The 17500-nt window shown below is 42.3% G+C and overlaps 2 protein-coding genes across 6 annotated transcripts in view; both read left to right on the forward strand.

Moving 5' to 3' along the window:
• rab11fip4b (RAB11 family interacting protein 4 (class II) b) overlaps nucleotides 1-15156 on the forward strand; it is a 25686-nt gene extending 10530 nt beyond the window's left edge. For all 5 annotated transcript variants that reach the window (XM_060869050.1, XM_060869052.1, XM_060869051.1 and 2 more), the window contains 8 exons: nucleotides 4351-4453; nucleotides 4546-4649; nucleotides 4906-5046; nucleotides 5858-5939; nucleotides 8467-8604; nucleotides 9221-9379; nucleotides 12659-12802; nucleotides 13023-15156. In XM_060869050.1, coding sequence (XP_060725033.1) covers nucleotides 4351-4453; nucleotides 4546-4649; nucleotides 4906-5046; nucleotides 5858-5939; nucleotides 8467-8604; nucleotides 9221-9379; nucleotides 12659-12802; nucleotides 13023-13139 — 988 coding nt within the window. In that variant the 3' untranslated portion in view covers nucleotides 13140-15156. The remainder of the gene's footprint in view (nucleotides 1-4350; nucleotides 4454-4545; nucleotides 4650-4905; nucleotides 5047-5857; nucleotides 5940-8466; nucleotides 8605-9220; nucleotides 9380-12658; nucleotides 12803-13022) is intronic.
• LOC132845046 (zinc finger CCCH domain-containing protein 13-like) lies at nucleotides 9386-12649 on the forward strand. Its single transcript, XM_060869046.1, has 2 exons — nucleotides 9386-10987; nucleotides 11083-12649. Exons 1-2 carry the CDS (start codon nucleotides 9496-9498, stop codon nucleotides 11709-11711), a joined length of 2121 nt encoding a protein of 706 aa, XP_060725029.1. The 5' UTR covers nucleotides 9386-9495; the 3' UTR covers nucleotides 11712-12649.
• Nucleotides 15157-17500: the final 2344 nt, after the last annotated feature.

Genomic DNA, 17500 nt, shown 5'->3' on the forward strand with positions numbered 1-17500 from the left:
TGTGTGTGTGTGTGTGTTAACGTGTGTGTGTGTGTTAACGTGTGTGTGTGTGTTAACGTGTGTGTGTGTGTGTGTTAACGTGTGTGTGTGTGTGTGTGTGTGTGTGTGTGTGTGTTAACGTGTGTGTGTGTGTGTTAACGTGTGTGTGTGTGTGTTAACGTGTGTGTGTGTGTGTTAACGTGTGTGTGTGTGTGTTAACGTGTGTGTGTGTGTGTGTGTTAACGTGTGTGTGTGTGTGTGTGTGTGTGTGTGTTAACGTGTGTGTGTGTGTTAACGTGTGTGTGTGTGTTAACGTGTGTGTGTGTGTTAACGTGTGTGTGTGTGTGTTAACGTGTGTGTGTGTGTGTTAACGTGTGTGTGTGTGTGTTAACGTGTGTGTGTGTGTGTGTTAACGTGTGTGTGTTAACGTGTGTGTGTGTGTGTTAACGTGTGTGTGTGTGTGTTAACGTGTGTGTGTGTGTGTGTGTTAACGTGTGTGTGTGTGTGTGTTAACGTGTGTGTGTGTGTGTGTTAACGTGTGTGTGTGTGTGTGTGTGTGAACACGTGTGTGTGTTAACACGCGTGTGTGTGTGTTAACACGCGCGTGTGTGTGTAACGTGTGTGTGTGTGTGTGTGTGTACGTGTGTGTGTGTGTTAACGTACGTGTGTGTGTGTGTGTGTGTTTAACACGTGTGTGTGTGGGGGGGGGGGATGTGGTAGCTCAGTGGTTAAGGCGTTCGACTACTGATCTGAAGGTCACTGGTTCGAATCCACCAAGGTCCACCAAGTTGCCACTGCAGGGCCCCTGAGCAAGGCCCTTAACCCTCAATTGCTCAGGTGTATAAACTGAAATAAAAATGTAAGTCACTCTGGATAAGAGTGTCTGCTAAATGCTGTAAATGAAATAAATGTGTGTGTGTAACGTGTAACGTGTGTGTGTGTGTGTAACACGTGTGTGTGTGTGTGTGTGTGTGTGTAACACGTGTGTACGTGTGTGTGTGTGTGTGTGTGTGTGTGTAACACGTGTGTGTGTAACGTGTGTGTGTGTGTGTGTGTGTGTGTGTAACACGTGTGTGTGTGTGTGTGTAACACGTGTGTGTAACGTGTGTGTGTGTGTGTGTGTGTGTGTAACACGTGTGTAACACGTGTGTGTGTGTGTGTGTAACACGTGTGTGTGTAACACGTGTGTGTGTAACACGTGTGTGTGTGTGTGTGTGTGTAACGCGTGTGTATGTGTAACACGTGTGTGTGTGTGTGTGTGTGTGTTATTAACGTGTGTGTTATTAACGTGTGTGTTATTAACGTGTGTGTTATTAACGTGTGTGTTATTAACGTGTGTGTTATTAACGTGTGTGTTATTAACGTGTGTGTTATTAACGTGTGTGTTATTAACGTGTGTGTGTGTTATTAACGTGTGTGTGTGTTATTAACGTGTGTGTGTGTTATTAACGTGTGTGTGTGTTATTAACGTGTGTGTGTGTTATTAACGTCTGTGTGTGTTATTAACACACACGCGTGTGTGTGTGTGTGTTATTAACACACATGTATGTGTGTGTGTGTGTGTGTTATTAACACACGTGTGTGTGTGTGTGTGTGTGTGTTATTAACACGTGTGTGTGTGTGTTATTAACACACGTGTGTGTGTGTGTTATTAACACACGTGTGTGGGTGTGTGTGTTATTAACACGTGGGTGGGTGTGTGTGTGTTAACGTGTGTGTGTGTTATATTAACACACGTGTGTGTGTGTTATTAACACACGTGTGTGTGTGTGTGTTATTAACACACGTGTGTGTGTGTGTGTGTTATTAACACACGTGTGTGTGTGTGTGTGTTATTAACACACGTGTGTGTGTGTGTGTGTTATTAACACACGTGTGTGTGTGTGTTATTAACACACGTGTGTGTGTGTGTGTGTGTTATTAACACACGTGTGTGTGTGTGTGTGTGTTATTAACACACGTGTGTGTGTGTGTGTGTGTGTGTTAACACGTGTGTGTGTGTGTGTTATTAACACGTGTGTGTGTGTGTGTGTGTGTGTGTGTTATTAACACGTGTGTGTGTGTGTTATTAACACACGTGTGTGTGGGTGTGTGTGTTATTAACATGTGGGCGTGTGTGTGTTATTAACACGTGGGTGTGTGTGTTAACACGTATGTGTTATTAACACGTGTGTGTGTGTGTTTAACACGTGTGTGTGTGTGTGTGTGTTATTAACACACGTGTGTGTGTGTGTTATTAACGTGTGTGTGTGTGTGTGTGTGTTATTAACACACGTGTGTGTGTGTGTGTGTGTGTTATTAACACACGTGTGTGTGTGTGTGTGTGTGTTATTAACACACGTGTGTGTGTGTGTTATTAACACACATGTATATGTGTGTGTGTGTGTGTGTTATTAACACGTGTGTGTGTGTTATTAACACGTGTGTGTGTGTGTGTTATTAACACACACGTGTGTGTGTGTGTTATTAACACGTGTGTGTGTGTTATTAACACACGTGTGTGTGTGTGTGTGTGTGTGTGTTATTAACACACGTGTGTGTGTGTGTGTGTGTGTGTGTTATTAACACACGTGTGTGTGTGTTATTAACACACGTGTGTGGGTGTGGGTGTTATTAACACGTGGGTGTGGGTGTGTGTGTTAACGTGTGTGTGTGTGTGTGTGTTATTAACACACGTGTGTGGGTGTGGGTGTTATTAACACGTGGGTGTGTGTGTGTGTGTTAACGTGTGTGTGTGTGTGTGTGTTATTAACACACGTGTGTGTGTGTGTGTGTGTGTGTGTTATTAACACACGTGTGTGTGTGTGTGTGTTATTAACACGTGTGTGTGTGTGTGTTAACACGTGTGTGTGTGTGTGTGTGTGTGTGTGTGTGTGTTATTAACACACGTGTGTGTGTGTGTGTTATTAACACGTGTGTGTGTGTGTGTGTGTGTGTGTTATTAACACACGTGTGTGTGTGTGTTATTAACACACGTGTGTGTGTGTGTGTGTTATTAACACACGTGTGTGTGTGTGTGTGTTAACACACGTGTGTGTGTGTTAACACGTGTGTGTGTGTGTGTGTGTGTGTGTGTGTGTGTTATTAACGTGTGTGTGTGTTATTAACGTGTGTGTGTGTGTGTGTGTGGGTGTGTGTGTTATTAACACGTGGGTGTGTGTGTTAACACGTGTGTGTTATTAACACGTGTGTGTGTGTGTGTGTGTGTGTGTGTTATTAACACACGTGTGTGTGTGTGTGTGTGTGTGTGTGTGTGTGTGTGTGTGTGTGTGTGTGTTTAACACACGTGTGTGTGTGTGTGTGTTATTAACACACGTGTGTGTGTGTGTGTGTGTTATTAACACACGTGTGTGTGTGTGTGTGTGTGTTATTAACACACGTGTGTGTGTGTGTGTGTGTGTTATTAACACACGTGTGTGTGTGTGTGTGTGTGTTAACACGTGTGTGTGTGTTATTAACACACGTGTGTGTGTGTGTGTGTGTGTGTTATTAACGTGTGTGTGTGTGTGTTAACACGTGTGTGTGTGTGTGTGTGTGTTATTAACACACGTGTGTGTGTGTGTGTGTGTGTGTGTTATTAACACACGTGTGTGTGTGTGTGTGTGTGTGTGTGTGTGTGTTATTAACACGTGTGTGTGTGTGTTATTAACACGTGTGTGTGTGTGTGTGTTATTAACACACGTGTGTGGGTGTCCGTGTGCTAGTAACGTGTGTGTGTGATATTTGATCAGTTTAAACAGAGCTCATTGTAAGGTGCGGTTGTGAAACAGACATTTTTGAGTTTCTTCTAACACACTGAAGACATTTGGGTTTGAGATGAACAGATGAACATGAGACGGCGGATCTGAGCTCCAGCTCGATTACCTCAGGAGTTCTGTTACTTCAGGAGGTGAAATGTGCTCAGTGTAATGTTCAGTTGTGTTGATTGACCTGTTCACTCTAAACCCTTCCACTTTTCCTTGATGGAGTCCCGTTTTGAGCTTCAGTGTTTTTCTTTATGATGATTATTTAACACGTTTCTCTGTAAATGAACATGAGCACGTTTCTGAAGACTTCATTCTGCTGCCACCGTTATGATCTTCATCATCAATAAAGATCAGTGAGAAGGTTACAGAAGCAGCCACGAAGATGTCCTCAGTGTGTAGAAAAAACAAGATAATTGCCCTTGTTGTTCCACTATCCCAAACGTGTGTGTGTGTGTGTGTGTGTGATGTAGTACCTCGTGTACCTAACATCCCAAGATTTGCTGCATTGTCTCTCTCTCTCTCTCTCCTGCAGTAAAGGTGAGTGTACACTCACTGCACTGTGTGTGTGTGTGTGTGTGTGTGTGTGTGTGTGTCTGTGTGTGTGTGTGTGTGTGTGTGTTCACAGGCAGCTGCTGTACCACAGTAATCTCAGCAGTAGGAACGGCAGCACAGAAGATCTGTTCAGAGGAGGCAGCATTGATTATTGTGACACCGACATCGCTGACAAGGTAAAACACACACACACACACACACACACACACACACAAATATCTTCTCTCAAAACATGCATCACTGTGTGTGTGTGTGTGTGTGTGTGCAGGTGAGTCAGTTAGAGAAGAAACTGTGTGAGCTGGAGAATGAGTGTCTGATGAACAGTGATGTGCAGTCCAAACTTAAACAGGAGAACACAAACCTAGTGCACAGGTAAACTTACACACACACACACACACACACACACACACACACACACACACACACACAGCTACACTAATTCCAACAGATTCCTATAGCTTTCATATGTGCAATTGAAGACCTCCAGAATGTAGTAGATCCTTCATTCATGGAAAGATGATCGTTAGAATTAGAGACGCTTATTAAATTAGGAACTATAATGTAAAATGTGATCTTAGGTGTGTGTGTGTGTGTGTGTGTGTGTGTGTTTGTGTGTATGCGCATGTAGGGTACACGAGCTGGAGGAGCAGCTCAAGGAACAGGAGGCGCGAGCCGAACAGATCATGGATAATGAGCTGAGGAGACATCGAGATGCCTTCAGCAAACTGGAACGAGACAAAATGACACAGATGGAGATACTCAATAACCGGTACACACACACACACACACTTAATTTCACTCCTCTCAAATATCCCATATATTTCCTGCACTTAAAGTTGCAGTATGAAATTTTGAAAAGTCTTTAAATAACTTTTAAATACCTATTAATCATATAATTACAAACATCCCTGTACATTACAATTAACATTTACAATTAAAAAGACATTTTTAACGAGAGCATTAAAGAGATTTTTGAATGCATTTTTCTCCTTAATGTGACGTTCCAGAGTAAAGCAGCAGTTTTCGGGTCTGTCTGAGCTCAGTTTTAGTTTCATCCATTAAATGTTGATCAGCTGGGACAAAAGTAGGCATGTCACATTAAATGTAGAGATGATGCTCAACTCTGCACAACCAGGATACTGTAGAGTGAGACACACCCCTGGGGGCGGGGCATAAACATTCTAGCATTTAATCTGACCAATAAAAGCGTGGTACAGGATGACCCACAAAAAACACAGACTATAGAATTCAAACCAGAACATCTCCAAAATAATTTTTTATATTTTGTTATATTGGTGTCCATAACAGAAAGGAGCAATAAAAGTTCTGAAAAAAAACGTGTTAAAAGACATGAATTATAGTTTAAACAGAGGGGGTCGGGTAAAGTTATAGCTCTTTACAGGCAGCAGAGGGCACCGAGTTATACACTGCCGCTTTAATCCAACGTACTGAACCTGAACATCAGTGGTGGTGAGAGACTTGAACAGTGTTGACGTAAATCCTGTAATACTGACCTGATAGAGGTGTGTGTGTGTGTGTGTGTGTGTGTGTTTATTTTTTGTTGTTTTTTTTGGTGTCAGGGTGCAGCAGTTGGAGGTGGAGAATACAGAGATGATGGCCAGCGTGAACCGACTGAAAACACAGACAGAGAAGCTTGATGAGGTGTGTGTGGTTTTTATACATGTAGTTTAAATATAGGGGGTGTGTGTGTGTGTTTATACTAGTAGTTTAAATCTAGGGTGTGTGTGTGTGTGTGTGTGTGTCATGGTGTTTACGAGAAGGTTTAATGTGAAACGTTTTATTCTCCACTTCGGAAGTTTCTCATGATTCACAAGTGACACAATGCTCATGATCCTCAGTAGGAGGAAGTGTGTTAGCTTTAGCTGCTAAGCATAATTACGCTCATGTTTTAGTCCTACAGAAGTTTTTCAGCACGTCTGACGTAATGTTGATGTTTTGTCTCAATGTTGATGTTTTATCTTGTTATCTAGATCAATCATAATTCGGTGCCAATTTGTTTTTTTTTGACTCCGTGCATAAGAGATTCCTACAGTAGCTATAGCAGATTAATTAACGTCTATGGCTAAGTTGCACTGTTACCTAATGACAGTATAAACAATAGCAATGCTATGCTTAAATATACATGACCTACAGAGTGTGTGTGTGTGTGTGTGTGTGGAGCAGTCACTTTAACACAGCGTGTGTATATTGAGCGTCAGTGAGGTGTCATAAACCTGGACTTGCATGCTACATAAGAGTTGACTATTTTAAAGCCCATGCATTCGGTACGCTTTTAGCGTAGCATGTTAACTGTCTTAAGAAGAAGCGTGATGCGTTTTTCACACTGAACAGAAAACACTTTACAACCAGCACTTAAATTCCTTCCCTGTGTGATGATAACGATATACTGTAGATCAGATTAGGTTGAAGATTTCTTTTCTTTTTCATCGTGTATAGCGTAAACTCTGTTTTAAAACTGTTAATACACGTTTGTCTGTACATGTGCTTCGTTTAAAAACACATTCAAATAGTATATATTCTGTAATAAAATTAAATTAAAAATGAACTCTAATTAAAATTAAAAGCTAATTAAAATTAGAAAATAAAAATCATACAAAACAATTCATTTTTTTTAAAAATATTTCTACATTTAGTTCTTAGGACATATTGAACCATATGAACATAGTTATGTTCTATTTACTAACAAGCTAACATGCTATTTAGCTGATTTTGTTGACTAGCTCCTTAGCAAGCAGAATAAAAGTCCTAAACACTTAAAATTGTACATGTAAATTTTGGAACCTTGAAAATATGGATACTAAAGCTAAGTTAATAAAAGACACTTGCAGTGCTAATGGAAACAAGACAGAACCATCAGGAGTTTTAAGTGTTAACTCAGATTATGTGGATAAATTGTTTTTATATTAAATACACCGTATAGCGGGGGGGGCACGATGGCTTAGTGGTTAGCACATTTGCCTCACACCTCCATCTCCCCGTGCCTTGGGGGTTTCCTCCGGGTACTCCGGTTTCCTCCCCCGGTCCAAAAACATGCATGGTAGGTTGATTGGCATCTCTGGAAAATTGTCCGTAGTGTGTGATTGCGTGAGTGAATGAGAGTGTGTGTGTGTGTGTGTGCCCTGTGATGGGTTGGCACTCCGTCCAGGGTGTATCCTGCCTTGATACCCGATGGTCACCTGAGAGAGTTCGAGGTAGTTCGGATAAGCGGTAGAAAATGAATGAATGAATGAACACCGTATAGCCAAAATGATTTAGCATGAATGACTAGCGCATAGCTATTGGGCCTTTTTATAGACAGAAACATCCGGAACATCAACAATTACCTCAGATTTGTTGGTAGATTACTTTAGAAAAGGTTTTAAATGGAAATTAGTGAAATGAAACTGTTATTACAGCTAGCATCAGCCGCTAGTCCAGACCCGAGGATCAGGTGTGTGTTCTGGTGTGTGTGTGTGCGTGTGTGCGTGTGTGCGTGTGCGTGCGTGTGCGTGCGTGTGCGTGCGTGTGCGTGCGTGTGCGTGCGTGTGCGTGCGTGTGCGTGTGTGTGCGTGTGTGTGCGTGTGTGTGCGTGTGTGTGCGTGTGTGAGAAGTCAGACGAGACTTTGAGCTCTCTGTTAACAAAACAAACAGTCGTCACCGAGCTGGTGGTGAGAGATGCGTCACGTGACAGGAGACGCTCTTTAAACCGTGTTTGTTTAGGATCTGTCAGATACCATGGGCTTCAACTCCGATGCCTGATTCTGCAGAACTAACATCAGATCTGATCGTTATTTATATATAACGTTAATGGGGTTTTTGTTTTGTTTTATTTGGATTATCATATAAACTGATAAACATTTTAGCAAACAAATTTCAAGATTCAAAACTTTTTTACAAAAATTTTAATCTACAAATCTTATTCGCAAAAAAATTTGTTACTAAAAATTTACATCTAATCAACATTTTACAAAGAATTAAATCTCAGTGTTGTATCATGGTGTCACTCGACTCTACTTCACGTGACTTCTGTAACTCTTTGTCCCTTCGGTGAGACGTGTCTAGGTGTGTTACACGGGTGTGTTTACACACGGCTTCCACAGGATCATTTACCTCTTACGTTTTTTCTCTGACGTGTGTGTGTGTGTGCGCTCGCATTAATATTTGCATGTGATTTGTTTCCATGTTCCAGGAGAAGCAGCGGGTGACCGATAAGCTGGAGGACACGAGTCTCCGTCTGAAAGATGAAATGGATTTGTACAGGAAGATGATGGACAAAATGAGACAAAACCGGAACGACTATCAGACGGAGAGAGAAGCCATGCAGGAGGTGAGACCGAGCTAATCAGTCAGGAATAAACCTGCACCGTTCGTTAGCTCAGGAGTTTTTATTCTCTAAAATGTCCACAGGAGCTTTGAGGCAAATGAAAATAACAATAGAGAGAATTCTACATTTCTCTGTCTAAAGCACTCGTCCTTGGATTTGTCTGATAAAATACTTAGTTTCATTTGAAGTGAAATGATGACTCCTTTATGGGGTTACATGTAAACTGAAAATAAAATATAGAAATAAAATAAATGAATACTAACTGAATTTCGCTCATTACAACTCAATGAACTAAATATTAAATTGTTTCAGGAATTTAAAATATTAAATGTTATTTACGTTAAGGCTGAGCGATAAACAATAAGACAAACATGGTCACAGTAAAAAGATGCATTATGTATATTATGGTGTTTAAGGTTTTTTTTTTTCTCCTTAAATATTTTTGTAAATGTACCGTCTTTATTTTTTTGTTGAACATTTCACTGTCCCATGAAACTGTTTTAAGTAAAATATAGATATAACATTATTAAATTCTAAATAAAACTAGCCAAATTTCAGGCCTGCAAAATATAAAACAAAAATATTTCAAATGGAATCTGATGTTAAAATGATTTTACAGCTGATTGAGGAACTACGGCGAGAACTTGAGCACTTACAGCTCTACAAGCTGGAGGCGGAGCGTATGGGGCGGATCCGAAGGTCGTCTATCAGCCTATCAGATTACACCACACGGACTCGCGAGAACGACCTGGAACAGGAAACGAAGAGGCTCAAACAGGTGAACGCTCATTATACGATACTCACTTCACTTCCTTTCTGTTTTACCTCTTTAACACGTTGTTCCCTTATTTTATCAGCTTCTCTTACATATGATTATTATGTTATTTACCCAGAATGCAACCTGATACTTTAGATATGGTTCAACGAGAGAGACAGACACTGACACAGAGAGAGAGAGCGAGCGAGAGACACGGACAGAGAGAGAGAGCGAGCGAGAGACAGGGACAGAAAGAGAGCGCGAGCGAGAGACACAGACAGAGAGAGAGAGCGAGCGAGAGGCACGGACACAGAGAGAGAGCGAGCGAGAGACACGGACACAGAGAGAGAGAGACACGGACAGAGAGCGGGAGCGAAACGAGCGAGAGACACGGACAGAGAGAGAGAGCACGACGAGCGAGAGACAGGGACAGAAAGAGAGCGCGAGCGAGAGACACAGAGAGAGAGAGAGAGCGAGCGAGAGGCACGGACAGAGAGCGGGAGCGAGACGAGCGAGAGACACGGACAGAGAGCGAGAGCACGACGAGCGAGAGACACGGACAGAGAGAGAGCGAGCGAGAGACAGGGACAGAAAGAGAGCGCGAGCGAGAGACACAGACAGAGAGAGAGCGAGCGAGAGGCACGGACAGAGAGAGAGAGCGAGCGAGAGACACGGACAGAGAGCGGGAGCGAGACGAGCGAGAGACACGGACAGAGAGGGAGAGCAAGCGAGAGGCACGGACAGAGAGAGCGAGCGAGAGACACGGACAGACAGAGAGAGAGCGAGCGAGAGACAGGGACAGAGAGAGAGAGCGAGCGAGAGGCACGGACAGAGAGAGAGCGAGCGAGAGACAGGGACAGAAAGAGAGCGCGAGCGAGAGACACGGACAGAGAGAGCGAGCGAGCGAGAGACAGGGACAGAGAGAGAGCGCGAGCGAGAGGCACGGACAGAGAGAGAGCGAGCGAGAGACACGGACAGAGAGAGAGAGCACGACGAGCGAGAGACAGGGACAGAAAGAGAGCGCGAGCGAGAGGCACGGACAGAGAGCGGGAGCGAGACGAGCGAGAGACACGGACACAGAGAGAGAGCGAGCGAGAGACACGGACAGAGAGCGGGAGCGAAACGAGCGAGAGACACGGACAGAGAGAGAGAGCACGACGAGCGAGAGACAGGGACAGAAAGAGAGCGCGAGCGAGAGACACAGAGAGAGAGAGAGAGAGAGAGCGAGCGAGAGGCACGGACAGAGAGCGGGAGCGAGACGAGCGAGAGACACGGACAGAGAGCGAGAGCACGACGAGCGAGAGACACGGACAGAGAGAGAGCGAGCGAGAGACAGGGACAGAGAGCGGGAGAGAGACGAGCGAGAGACACGGACAGAGAGAGAGAGCGAGCGAGAGGCACGGACAGAGAGAGCGAGCGAGAGACACGGACAGACAGAGAGAGCGAGCGAGAGACAGGGACAGAGAGAGAGAGCGAGCGAGAGGCACGGACAGAGAGCGGGCGAGCGAGAGACAGGGACAGAGAGCGAGCGCGAGCGAGGGACACGGACAGAGAGAGAGAGCGAGCGAGAGGCACGGACAGAGAGAGCGCGAGCGAGAGACACGGACACAGAGAGAGAGCGAGCGAGAGGCACGGACACAGAGAGAGAGCGAGCGAGAGACACGGACAGAGAGAGAGAGCGAGCGAGAGACACGGACAGAGAGCGGGAGCGAAACGAGCGAGAGACACGGACAGAGAGCGGGAGCGAAACGAGCGAGAGACACGGACAGAGAGCGGGAGCGAAACGAGCGAGAGACACGGACAGAGAGAGAGCACGACGAGCGAGAGACAGGGACAGAAAGAGAGCGCGAGCGAGAGACACAGAGAGAGAGAGAGAGCGAGCGAGAGGCACGGACAGAGAGCGGGAGCGAGACGAGCGAGAGACACGGACAGAGAGCGAGAGCACGACGAGCGAGAGACACGGACAGAGAGAGAGCGAGCGAGAGGCACGGACAGAGAGAGAGAGAGCGAGCGAGAGACACGGACAGAGAGCGGGAGCGAGACGAGCGAGAGACACGGACAGAGAGAGAGAGCGAGCGAGAGGCACGGACAGAGAGAGAGCGAGCGAGAGACACGGACAGAGAGCGGGAGAGAGACGAGCGAGAGACACGGACAGAGAGCGAGAGAGAGAGAGAGCGAGAGACACGGACAGAGAGAGCGAGCGAGCGAGAGGCACGGACAGAGAGCGGGAGCGAGACGAGCGAGAGACACGGACAGAGAGCGGGAGCGAGACGAGCGAGAGACACGGACAGAGAGCGAGAGAGAGAGAGCGAGAGACACGGACAGAGAGCGAGCGAGAGACAAGTTTGATTAATAAAGATAACATTTTAGTAATGAACATGTCTGTACATGACAGAGCAGAACCTGATCTACAGACTTCACCCCGAAGAAGAATTGTGTGTTTGTGTGTGTGTGTGTTTTTGGATAGAGCTGTGTTTTGCAGGACGTTCCCCCTGACCTCCAGGAGAGAGCCTGTGTTAGCGCACGGCTCTACGTGGTAAAGCTCTCGGTGTAAATCCCTCATTAACCTCGATAACACAGGCGACTTCCTGCTGCTTAAAACTTCTAATAGACTTCATGTTTGTTCTGTAGCTGAAAAATGAGCATCATGATCTTACAGCACAGCGTTGACCAGTAACAATTACACTAACGTTCTCTTCACACTGACTCCTCATTCCATCCTCATGATATGACCTTTAGCTGTCTGTAGATTTACCTCCAGTTAGTTTAGCAGCTCTGTGTGTTTATACACAATACAGTCATAAATATGTGGACACCTGAGCATCACAAAACGTACACACGTGTGTGGGATAGTCAGGGGTGCACATACTTTTGGGCAATTAAACACCACATTTTCTGGACTATAACAGCAGATTATAAAGTGAACTAAAGCGTTACCTCAGACATTGGATTAGAAACAAAAGGCTGACTTTGAGATTCCTTACTGAGGAACTAAAGAAGTAAAGCTCTATAATATAGTAATATGATGTTATAGCTGATCTCAGATCAGACAAACCTGTCTTTTGAAAATTATAGATATCTGCTGATCTGAGATCAGAAATAAAGCATAATAAGATCACCAAGACATTACAACTGTAGCATTAAGTGATTAAAGCTGAGCTCAGATCAGAACTAACAAAGCTCTATCAGAATAAAAGCTACAGCTGCTGATCTCGGATCAGGGGGAGGTTTTGGTGTTATGAGAACTGGTCTCAGATCAGCAGTGTTTTTCTAAGTGTATATTAAATTTTGCCTTTGCAGGAGAACAAGAGACTCCGTGAACAAAATGAAGAGCTCAATGGTCAGATCCTCAGTCTGAGTCTCCACGAAGCCAAGAACCTGATCTCCACTCAGACAAAAGCTCAGTCCCTGGCTGCGGAAATCGACAGCGCGTCACGTGACCAGGTTTGTAGACGTTTTTTAGTGGATGAGGAAAATAATGTAGTGAGTGTGTTCTGGTTCTTTCTGTGGTCCTGTTTGTCACCTTGTGGTGATGCCAAAATGCTTTGAATTGAGCTTCAGCCAAGATCTTTCACACGGTACTGAAGTTTTGACTAAAGATTTCTGGAAGCTCTGATGTAGCATGGTGTTTAACATGTAAATCATCTCCTCTGTCTTTCCACAGTTAATGGAAGCTCTGAAGGAGCAGGAGGAGATCAACATCCGTCTCAGACAGTACATGGACAAGATTATATTATCCATCCTCGACCACAACCCTTCCATCTTGGAGATTAAATTCTAATAACAAGCTCTTAGTATTTAAAACTAAAGACTGGCCACTTGCTGCCCCCTGCTGCTGTGGAGGTGGAACTGTGTCCTTCGTGACCCATTTGTGAGACTTCGGGACGTTATTCGTCCTTGGTGCTGTATGTAACAGATTGAGGGAACAGCCACTGGAACAGCGATTTACAAAAGCGTTCAGGGGTCTGAACTGTGATGGCCTTTTCCTGGATGTTATTTTTGTTCTCGTCTCAAAGTTCTGATGTTGGGATTGATTTGGTGTTGAGTAAGTTGATCAGAGGGAAGAGTCCAAAGAGTGTCAGGGATGGGAAGAGTATGTGTGAGATGGATAATGAGTTGATGAATAAAGCACATCCTGAATTTGAGGTTTGCCACGTTAAAGGGGGTGGAGCTAAACTTATAAATCATATCTGCCAATCACAGACTTGATTAAGGCTTCATGTGATGTAAAACAGGTTTTAATGACATCTCATGGTGGTTTAGTGAACTACATGAAACACTGGTTATTGACTCTGTAGCTAATGCTAATAACGCTAATACCTCAGCAATCAATTTATTCTGCGAAGAGGCTGATGATATTTACGTTTAGCTCCGCCCCTTTTGACCTACAAGTCCCAGTCGCTCAGTGTAATCAGGACATTACTTGAGCTGATATTACTGTCCCAACTGGTGATATCACAATAATTTTACCTTTCCTCATTGGCTCACATACAAATCATCCTGGATTTGGATTATATTCCTTCAAAATAAGGGCTTTTAGAAGATTAATGAATAAGACAAACTTTCTCAGGAGAAACGATTCCCTGTAATAATATTGAACCCCCTGGTCATCAAGGGAATATTGTATAAGTGATTAGCAGCACATGCTGCTGAGGTAGAGCAATGTCAGCGTTATGAATGTTAATGACGCCTCGTCATATCAGTGTAAGTGCTTCCTGTTTTCAAGATGTTACAATGAGTGCTACTGGAGCCATCATCATCATCAGGGCCTTCTCTTTATTTCAGAACTGATTTCATTTCTCTTGTTTTCCTTTTTACTTTAATGCTAATTCATCTGTTATGCAAATTAGCTATAAATTGGATAACGAAGCACTCATCTCATATTGAGTATCAGGCTTATTTAGTATTTAGAGAGGAACTTTCTGTAGCTTTTTTTAGCCAAAGTTTCACCTCGGTAACATTCTGGACAGGTTATTTACATCTCAGTGCCAGGTATTGGCTCAGTATTTGGATTTGTATGTTACTGAAACGTTTGTAATGTTTTTGGTGGTTGGGTCGGTCGATGCGATACACACCTGTTTTGGGTTTGTCACTAATTAGTTTAATGTACATTTGTTTTTCAAGGCAAAGTGCCTCATATCCACTGAGCTACTTTACCTTTAGCATGAACACATAAACACATGAACTTTATATTTTTCAGTTTTCGTGTTTGTGCCTTATTTTTTTTAAAGCAGCCCCCACTGGCAGACCAGTTGATTGTTTCTTGCACCTTTTTGAATCATCCTCCATTTCAGTGCAATTTCTAAACAAACTGTAAATACTGTATAATGATCAGTAACACACCCATTTTCTAAACCATTCACTTTTTTCTACACCTCTGTTGTATAGTTTAGCTTTCGCTTTTTCACACACTATCTCCTAGCTGTTAAAGCAATAACCTACCACTACTTTAGTGACAGAAGCCAAACGCTAGCTGGGGATCAAGCAGGAGTGGTGCGTGAACCAGGCTACCGTGGCTTATGATGTCCGCTTTTTTGTTTCTTACCTTCTTTTAATAGTTTAATTGAATTATTCATTCTGACTGTTGACTTTTGTAAAGACGTTTCTTACACAGGAATATGTTCATTAGCACCTCGTTAACTTATGAACGTAAACCGGATAATTGTTACACGTTTTCTTCTGTACTTTTTTTTCTTTTCCAAATGGGACGTACTCTGCCGTTCTGAACATCATTAGCATGTTGGAGATCAGTAGAATGTAACATTGGCTAGAATTTTGGCAATAAATTCTCAAATCTATTTGTGGTTCCTTATTTGTAATTACTTTTTTTAATGAATCCACATATAATTTTTTTGGACACTTTTTTGAAATTGTTGCACACTGACGCATTACACAACTTTTACTGCTTAGCTTTGTCTTTTAGCTCAGTCTCACTTTTATATTAATTATGTAGGATTGTTTTCCCGCTTGTTTTAAATGTTCAGAATTTAAATCTGAATTTGCATAAAAATAAATATGGTAAATTAAGTATTTAAAACTGCAGATGAAACAAGACAAAACAAGACCGCAATGTGATTTCAGTCATCAGAAAATGATTTTTTTTTTTTTACTATAATTGATTAATACGTTAATATTTAAGTAAACGAATTCCCTTAGTTTAGAGATGTCACGTGACGCTTCAGCCAATTGCACAGAGACTCATTAACTAATTACAAATTAACAGTTCAAACAAATGTATTCGGGGTTTTATTGTTAATTGCAACTAAAATTTAATGTTTAATGAAAGTATATTGAAATAGTTATATACTTTATACAGAATTTAAAAAATATTATATTTTTAAATTAAAAGTAAGCCAACGTACGTGTCCGATCGGTAGGGAGTCGCTCAAGTGTCGACTCAGTGAGACTAAGTATTAGCATCGAGTCGACTCTTAATTGATTCGCTAAACAGAATACGTTCGCTATAAATCGAGAAACTGGCAGGATGAAGGTTTCATCCTCGTTGTAGAAAGCGGAAAACAAATAAAATTGCCGTAGAAATATCTCAAAAACATTGGCACCAGTAACCAGCGATTCAAGAGTCTTAATGAATCAGATCGAAGAATCAGATAAAGCTTTTAATCTCCACGGTAGGCCGTGATCATGCTCTGTATCTGATTGATAAACTAAAATGATTATTATTCTCCAGTTTAATCATTTAAAGAGCTGACATTAGATAGCTGGAACTTTTGGTGCGTGTTCAGTGTGTGAGTCAAATGTTTCAGTCGATTCTTAATATCGGAGTCGAATTGTGGAGCCGGAAGTTCAACGTGGAGAAGAAACGTGACGTTAATTAAAACGTAGCTGACGGATTTTACTGAACCCTCAGAAACCCTCGGTGACGTACAGAGACGTGTTTATAACGCACACATTTACTTCTCATAGTTTTATTTATTTTATTTAAGCGCTATTTGAATGGATGTTTTGTTATCAGCTAACTTTAGCTAACTGCTCTGTAGCTTTATTGCTGAAGAGAAATTGCTTCCTTATTTGCATGTAATTTACATGTCATTTAAATAAAAAATCCATTTGATTGAACTGTGACGCCCTCAATTCAATGGCAGTTATATAAAGTTCATTATTTTAAATGTTTTTTTTTACTCTATACATAGATATATGGCTATATATATATATATATATATATATATATATATATATATATATATATATATATATATATATATAGCCAAAGAACATTAGACTGTCTGCTTTAGTTTGACCAACAAGTTCAAGTTTTCAATTCAATTCAAGTTTATTTGTATAGCGCTTTTAAAAGAATTAATATAATAAAGATTCAAGATATATATATAGTTCACGGTGTGTATGTATGTATGTATGTATATGTATTTATCCCCAATGAGAAAGTCTGAGGTTCAGATTGTTCTTAAATATTAATCTACAATCAATGTGCAACTCCTAATTCTCTAAAATGAATTGTTTGTTTGTTTGTTTGTTTGTTTGTTTGTATTTCCAGGTTGACTCTACAGAATGCCCCAAGTGTTGTCCAAGTGTCTGCGTCCTTCACGTGTTTTCACCAAAAAGCCAGCAGCAGGTGACGGAGCTCAGGACAAAGTGAGAATATGGAGCAACAGAAAGCGGTTTAAGTGTCAAAGGAAGAAGAACACAAAAAATTCAGTTCCAGTTCAGACCGAGACGGCTCAAGTTCCTCAGGAAGAGGACTGGGAGCGAGAGATTGAAGAGTTCTCACGCAGGATCGAGGAGGAGAAGAAGAAAGAATTGAGCAATGAGACACCTTATGGTAATCTGATGCACTCAATATATTTGTGACTTGTATATATTATTGTCTTCTAAACTTGATTAAAGAAGTAAAAATGGCCCGGATTCAGAGACCCTGTTTGCTCCTGGTACTTTTATTGGTCTTCAGTATTAGGATCTGGATAAAGATTTCTAAGAAGAAACATCTGACAAATGTAGTCAATCAGGCAAAATCTATTCAGTGTAATGTTTTCTTCAAGTTTAACGCAGCACTTAAGGGAAGATGATAGCCACCAGTTTATGAAATTCGCCCCTGAATATCATTCACCTCCTCAGTTTGTGTTCCTGATGAAGTTTAAAGGAGCATCATGTTCGTAATTCTGTGTG

Source organism: Tachysurus vachellii, chromosome 4, assembly GCF_030014155.1.
Source record: "Tachysurus vachellii isolate PV-2020 chromosome 4, HZAU_Pvac_v1, whole genome shotgun sequence".
Lineage (NCBI taxonomy): Eukaryota > Metazoa > Chordata > Actinopteri > Siluriformes > Bagridae > Tachysurus > Tachysurus vachellii.